General features: G+C 39.8%; 2 protein-coding genes across 3 annotated transcripts; both read left to right on the top strand.

Moving 5' to 3' along the window:
- Window positions 1–224: 224 nt before the first annotated feature.
- LOC104954136 (transcriptional repressor p66 alpha-like) lies at window positions 225–2,366 on the top strand. Of its 2 annotated transcripts, none has more exons than XM_010781209.1 (3): window positions 225–427; window positions 520–643; window positions 1,192–2,366. In XM_010781209.1, exons 1-3 carry the CDS (start codon window positions 305–307, stop codon window positions 1,329–1,331), a joined length of 387 nt encoding a protein of 128 aa, XP_010779511.1. In that variant the 5' UTR covers window positions 225–304; the 3' UTR covers window positions 1,332–2,366. The 2 variants fall into 2 exon arrangements, with proteins under 2 accessions (XP_010779511.1, XP_010779512.1); XM_010781210.1 differs by having other exon boundaries at window positions 520–773.
- Window positions 2,367–3,710: 1,344 nt separating this feature from the next.
- ndufa13 (NADH:ubiquinone oxidoreductase subunit A13) lies at window positions 3,711–6,137 on the top strand. The gene is made up of 4 exons (XM_010781208.1): window positions 3,711–3,869; window positions 5,602–5,680; window positions 5,799–5,870; window positions 5,981–6,137. Exons 1-4 carry the CDS (start codon window positions 3,776–3,778, stop codon window positions 6,120–6,122), a joined length of 387 nt encoding a protein of 128 aa, XP_010779510.1. The 5' UTR covers window positions 3,711–3,775; the 3' UTR covers window positions 6,123–6,137.
- The last annotated feature ends 257 nt before the right edge of the window (window positions 6,138–6,394 follow it).

Raw genomic sequence — 6,394 nt, 5'->3', positions numbered from 1 at the left:
AGTTTCCCATCTCACTCCATCCAGGAAAGACAGGTGTAGCACTGTCCAAGACCATTCCCAGAGAGCCCTTCACCTGCACCCAGTGCAAAACCGACTTCACCTGCCGCTGGAGACATGACTAGACAAAAGGCGGGGCACTCCTCTGTGAACACTGTATGTCATCCAATCAGAAAAAGGTTTTAAGGCAGAGCATACCAATAGGCTGAAGCGGCGTTGTCAAGCACTGCAACAAGAGCAGGAAATAGAGCAGCGCATTTTTCAGCAGACTTCCTCATCAGTGTCTCGCAGTAGCTCCTCTTCGTCGATGAAGGCTGAGAAGCTGGTGTCCCATCAGCTGAAGCAGGCACACGCCAGAGCGTCCTCTATGCACCACCTCCAACAGGCCAGCCGAGGATCCAACATGGTCTACCATCACTCAATCAAGCAGGTTGGAGTAATTTGTTATCTTAAAGAGAAGCATTTGTGCGGTCCAGAGAACTGTAACTTACGATCCACTGTATGTTTCTTAACTCCCCTCAGAGTTCCCAGGGCCAGCTGTCCCATGGTGTCTCATCCTTGGGGCTGAGGGGCGTCCCCCACTCTTTCTCCTCCTCCTCCCAGCTGCAGAGTGCAGTGGCGGCTGCAGCTTTGGTCAGCCGGCCAGGGAAGCATGCATCCCCACCGCTCTGTCCAGAGTTCAAAGGTGAGCAGCAGTGGAACCGCCGGCGGCAGGAATATCAGCGATGGTAGTGCCTCATCCACTGCATGGAAGAAGCAGAGCAACAGCAATACAGGTAGACTCACATTAATACCAGCCTGCCGACTGACATCGGCTCTCTTTCAAATTCCTGTCTGGTCCCAAAGCAATCCTTGAACATCCTACTTTCAAACATTTCTAAAGTTAAGGAATCTTATACAAAAGTTGAGGAGGAAATGTTTTCGGACAAGGCAATCCCACTCTCCAGTCCTACCCCTGCCAGTGATCTCAATAATTCTCTTTTAGTCCCCCAGTTTGGTGGTTTGTTAGTTTTCCTTGGGTGTCACTCCTAATCCTTAGAGTGAGATGTTTCTCATTATCTTTTAAGTCTGTCTGTTTTCTATTGGGAAACGGGTTGATATATCGTCAGGCGTTCTGAAATGATTGTTCTACTTGGAAGGGCATTTAGCAGTTTGCGCCACATATTGACCTGCTGCTCTCTTGCATGTTCACAGGAGTCACTATGGCCTACGTGAACCCCAGCCTGACAGGTCACAAGACGTCAGCCAGCGTCGACGCTCGTCAGAGGGAGTACCTGCTGGACATGATCCCCTCTCGATCCTCGCTCTCCCAGACTGCAAATACCTGGAAGTAGATTATACTATAGTACTGCTTTGTTTTTGAGCAAGTTCCTTAGCTCCAATAATATGGCCAACAGCAACCCCCGGAGGACTGTTAAGCAAATACAATCTCTCAAAGTGAAGAGCCGTTCCTTCCTTACCTTTTTGTATGATTGTTGTTTTAGTTTTGTTATTTACTGTTGTTTATTTTGAGATTCGCTGTTCTTTGGTAATTGTGCAGAAACCATTTGGATTTGACTGGGTCATAGAAAAAGCTTATACTTGAAGGAGTACTGGGTACTTCTATTCTCCAGACTGGGTGTTTATATAATAGTACTTTGATTTAAAAAAAAAAAAAAAAAGTACACCGGGCGTATAAGCCCTTTCTGCCATGATGTGGGTCAAACTGACACAAATTTTTGACACTTGAATGGTTATAGTTATATCCAAGTGTTCACATTTAACAAAATACACTTATTTTGAGCAGAAATAACATAACTGAGCTAAAAAAAGAAATCTGGAACATTGCCAGGTTTGATTGATTTTGTTTTCACAGTAAGTTATTTTGTTTTTCAATTATATTTAAATATATTGTGGTTTCCACAAATGTGGAGTTTACTCTATCTTTTTTCCTCCCGTTTAACAGCATGCCTTCCCTTAACTGCTCTGTTCTTTCGCACATCTGCTGAAGAAGCATGGTGTTTCATTCATTTGTAATTACCATCTGTAATTTGCTTATTTTATATTAATGTCAACATTGTAAGATTTTGTTAAGTGTTTTGCCATTGCTGAGAAAAAGCTAACTCTAAAGGAGCTGACTTTTCCACTCTGGAGAACTATAATCATCACAATACGCAGAATTCATGTATTCCTCAATCCGATTTTAAAGGGACTATCTCAGCTACCAAGAGCTTGGAATACTCAAGATATTTTTCTTGTACCCCTGATCACCATATTACATACATTATCTGCTTCCTGATTTGACCTGCATTGTACAAATTATTAAAAAAGTTATTTGGTTTACTTTTTTTCCTAGCTCCTAAGAAATAAAAAAATATATACATTTTAAACACTTGTTCTTATTTATTATGTGTGGATTATATAACTCCAGTTGAAGAGTTCATTTACAAAAGAACACTTATGGGACATAATCAGTGCTCTTTCCCATATGATCATGGCATGCTTCCTTTGTTTAATCAATAAATCCATGGTATTTACTATTGCATATGTACAAATTAGGTAAGTGTACATCCGAACAATGCAAATCCTCCAATGATGGTCCAAATTTGATGAGACACTGAAGAGAAAAAAAAGAAAGCAATACGAAAAATGTACATTTTGATTAGCAAAAAATAAACAAAGGCAGGTCAGATACAAATGTATTAAATGTTTCTCCACGTTCTCCATAAAATAAATTATTAGAATACAATACATTTACTTAAGTACAATAATCTCTTATGGACAGAAATAAGACATGCTTCTACTTTAATACCTAGAGAGACATATATAGTGTGCTTTTGACATAATACACACATACAACGTGTGGTGTTGATGGTAAACTAATGAAGTGTGATTATTTTTTACAGACTGAACCAACAGGATATTAAGTACATAATGTTCTCTTCATGAACAATTTACAACATGGCAATGCACCTTACACCAAATGCAATTTAATAGTATTAAATATAGCAATATATGTATTACAGGGGCATTTTGCTGCCTAATAATTAATTCTGAATAGAAGTAATTTATATATTTAAATTTAAATTTTGTCAAGTGGTTAGAAGGAAGAGGGATGGTCAGGATTTCAAGGTAAGATGTCAAGTGCCAATATATTAATAAAGCTAAGACGTTGTTTTGTTATTTGATCAGCCCAGTTTCAAGTCTCTACAGTAACAATTTAGCTGTCTATAAATCAAAACTCTGAGCAAATACAAGCCGCATTTATTAAAATGATCTCAAGATCTGCTAGAGCAGGGGTCTCAAACTCAAGGCCCGGGGGCCAAATCCGCCCCGCGACTTGATTTTATGTGGCCCCTCAAGAGCTTGCAAAGAATATAATACGTTTATTATACGGTTACATGCCGATTTACAGAAGCACATTGTCCATAAACTACATGTCCCACAATGCATCTCGTATTGTGACATGATAACTGAAGAGACTTGCAATTATTTGCCCTGGACTTCTGCTTTCAGACGTAGTTAATGATGAAGTTATTAACCTATCCGATAATAATCCAATTCAGAGGCAATAATGTAATATAATACATTATTTTATATATATATATTTATATAGTTACAACCGGTCCTTTGAGTGCAACCTTTATGCGAATGTAGCCCGCAATGAAATTGAGTTTGACACCCCTGTGCTAGAGAATAAAGCAGTGGGGGCGGTAGAGCGCCGCACAGGCTTGTTCCGGACTGAAGAGGAAGTGCTGCAGTGACGTCACCGGCGTGTTTGGGAGAAGGCCGGAGGAAGATGGCGGGGTCCAAGGTGAAGCAGGACATGCCTCCTGCGGGAGGATATGCTCCGTTTGATTACAAGAGGAATCTGCCTAAACGAGGACTGTCTGGTACTTGCATCTCATACGCATTTATTGAAATATACAAGTCCACACACTCGAGCTGTTAGTATGCACAGGACAGAGGACATTTGCTACTTACTGAACAGAGGCTAATGCTAACGGGTCAGGTAGACACTTTAGCTTTTATATAGTAAAATGTTTAATGTCAACGTTCTTTTAGTGTTTTAATTTCATGCTTTCTATATGGGGAAACAAACAATACGTATGTTTGACTGCAGCGTACATTATAAAAGTGTGTCGCTGAATAACATTGAAGAGTCATTATTGACAGTGATGATAGCTACTTGCTAACTAGCCAACACGGGCACCCGGTTCATTGCAAGTCCAATTGTATTATAATATTCTAAAATACACATGAGCTTTTTTTTTCATGTTGTGAAGTTAATTTCCAAGACTAAGGCAAACACAGCCTAGTTAGTTGTGTGAAATTCCTGAGACCTAATATTAAACAAATGATTTGCACAGCACTAGTAGGTCTACTTGCTGTCGTCAGTATGGAAGTCACATCAGAGGTGAAAGAAGTACGCAGATATTGTACTTAAGTAGAAGTACCACAGTGTAGGAATACTCTGTTAAAGTCCTGCAATCAAAATCTTACTCAAGTAAAAGTAGGCCTACTAATTTTGCAGATTAGCCTTTTTCAGAATAATATAGTATATGTTTTGATCACAATTATTGATGTATTTATATGATTATCACAGCTGTTTAAGGTGGAACACATTTTAAAATCTTTATTTACTTTATCCAGTTGTAAGTGTTGATTACATATTTTTTTTATCATTAATCCATATCTGTAACTTAAGCTTTAAAATGAATGTATTGGAGTAAAAGTACACTATTAACCTCTGAATTGCAGTTGGGTAAAAGTACAAAGTAGTACTAATACAAAAAATAAAACCCTCTCTCTTTTCCTCCGTACCCAAATCTCTAAAAGCGGGGGTACAACGGAGCTGATCCAGATTTGCGTCCGAAATGACGTAATATCGGAAATGTGGACCCACGGCACTATCAGAAAGTTGCTATCAGAAACAATGCCCAACTGTTTTGGACCTAATATGGTCGGTGTTGACATTAGCTTCGCTAACACTCAGAGCTAACCTGTACTGGAGAGCATGTGTGTGACGAAGCAGGAAATAAAAAGGAACTCACCTTGTGGTATAACCGGCAAGAGAGAAAGCCTTTGAGCTCCATACTGTTTCAGAAATAATCCTTGATAATCCATGATATGGCGTTTCATCACGGCAGTATTTAGTTTAGACAGTGGCCGTTTCTCAATGTCGAGTATACTTGCTGCAAAGCCACTATTTCAAGTATACTATGTCATAGAGTGGCGCAGAATGCTGGGCATTTAACATGCATTTAAACAGTCCTTCGGCGCCACTCAATGACGTAGTATACTTGAAATAGTGGCTCTGCAGCAGGTTTACTCGACATTGAGAAACGGCCAGTGGGTGTTTCTCAATGTCGAGGAAGGCTGCTCCTGGGTTTCCCCCCCTGTTCTCTGTTACTACCAAGTATATTTCAGATCTGTGGGAAACGCTGTCAAATTTACTTTAAAGGTCACTTATTATGCAAAATCCACTCTTTCACGTATTTTATACATAAACCTGTGTCCCCTCTGTGTAAAGAGATTCTGAAAGTTTATATTGATGAATATAATGAAAAACAGTATAATAGGGGACCTTTTTAAACTGTCACTAACCCCTTCTTTCATCAACAGGATATAGCATGTTTGGCATTGGCATAGGCATCATGGTGTTTGGCTATTGGAGGCTTTTTAGCTGGAACAGAGAGAGAAGGTAGGGTCATTCTTGTAATTTTGCTTTTGGTTCAAATGTGTGTTACAGTGAAAGAGTGTGTTTACGTGTAATATTTCACAATCAGTCTGTAACTAGTGGTGACGTGTGTGCATTGCAGGCGCTTACAAATCGAGGAGATGGAAGCCAGGATCGCTCTGATGCCCCTGATGCAGGCAGAGACCGACCGAAGGTGACACATAAAAGCCTCACTGACAAATGCGATACGATTTTTTTTTTTTTCATATGGCCTTGACTCTCCTCAATTACAACAGTTAACATTTTAATTTCCACTCATGCCAGAACCTTGCGGATGCTGAGGGAAAATCTAGAAGAGGAGGCGATTCTCATGAAGGACGTTCCTGGCTGGAAGGTAAAAAAAAAAGTTGTGATCTCTCATTTTTGGGACTCAACTTTAACATCATCATATACTAATGATCAATAACCTTTAGTTGTCATATATAGCTGCTATGAGAGTGTATGAGAGCTTCCGGTTTTGGGCATGCTGGCTGCGCATCACTCTCATTCACCAATGGTAATGTTTAGATGGATTTAGCAACTCCCTCTCGATTCTATTGGCTCTAACGGTCCAAAAGAGGTGTCAATCATCAAAATCGACCGATGGGTTCCAGACATATGGAAAATGCACCCAAATGACCCCAGGTGTTTTATTTTTGCTAAACCTCTCTAAAAAAAGGTCAAATGTCACTTGTTTTG

This window comes from Notothenia coriiceps, unplaced genomic scaffold (genome assembly GCF_000735185.1).
Source record: "Notothenia coriiceps isolate Sejong01 unplaced genomic scaffold, NC01 NC01_scaffold00022878, whole genome shotgun sequence".
Taxonomy (NCBI): Eukaryota; Metazoa; Chordata; class Actinopteri; order Perciformes; family Nototheniidae; genus Notothenia; species Notothenia coriiceps.
The sequence above is the reverse complement of the archived record's forward strand: the minus strand, read 5'-3'. Positions and strand labels throughout refer to the sequence as shown.

Excerpts from the sequence above, each read along its gene's own strand:
- LOC104954136 (XM_010781209.1), top strand. The coding sequence starts at position 305 with ATGAAGGCTGAGAAGCTGGTGTCCCATCAGCTGAAGCAGGCACACGCC. Across the intron at positions 428-519 it reads ACCATCACTCAATCAAGCAG|AGTTCCCAGGGCCAGCTGTC; the intron begins GTTGGAGTAATT and ends AACTCCCCTCAG. Across the intron at positions 644-1,191 it reads AGCTTTGGTCAGCCGGCCAG|GAGTCACTATGGCCTACGTG; the intron begins GGAAGCATGCAT and ends GCATGTTCACAG.
- ndufa13 (XM_010781208.1), top strand. The coding sequence starts at position 3,776 with ATGGCGGGGTCCAAGGTGAAGCAGGACATGCCTCCTGCGGGAGGATAT. Across the intron at positions 5,681-5,798 it reads AGCTGGAACAGAGAGAGAAG|GCGCTTACAAATCGAGGAGA; the intron begins GTAGGGTCATTC and ends TGTGCATTGCAG. Across the intron at positions 5,871-5,980 it reads CAGGCAGAGACCGACCGAAG|AACCTTGCGGATGCTGAGGG; the intron begins GTGACACATAAA and ends CACTCATGCCAG.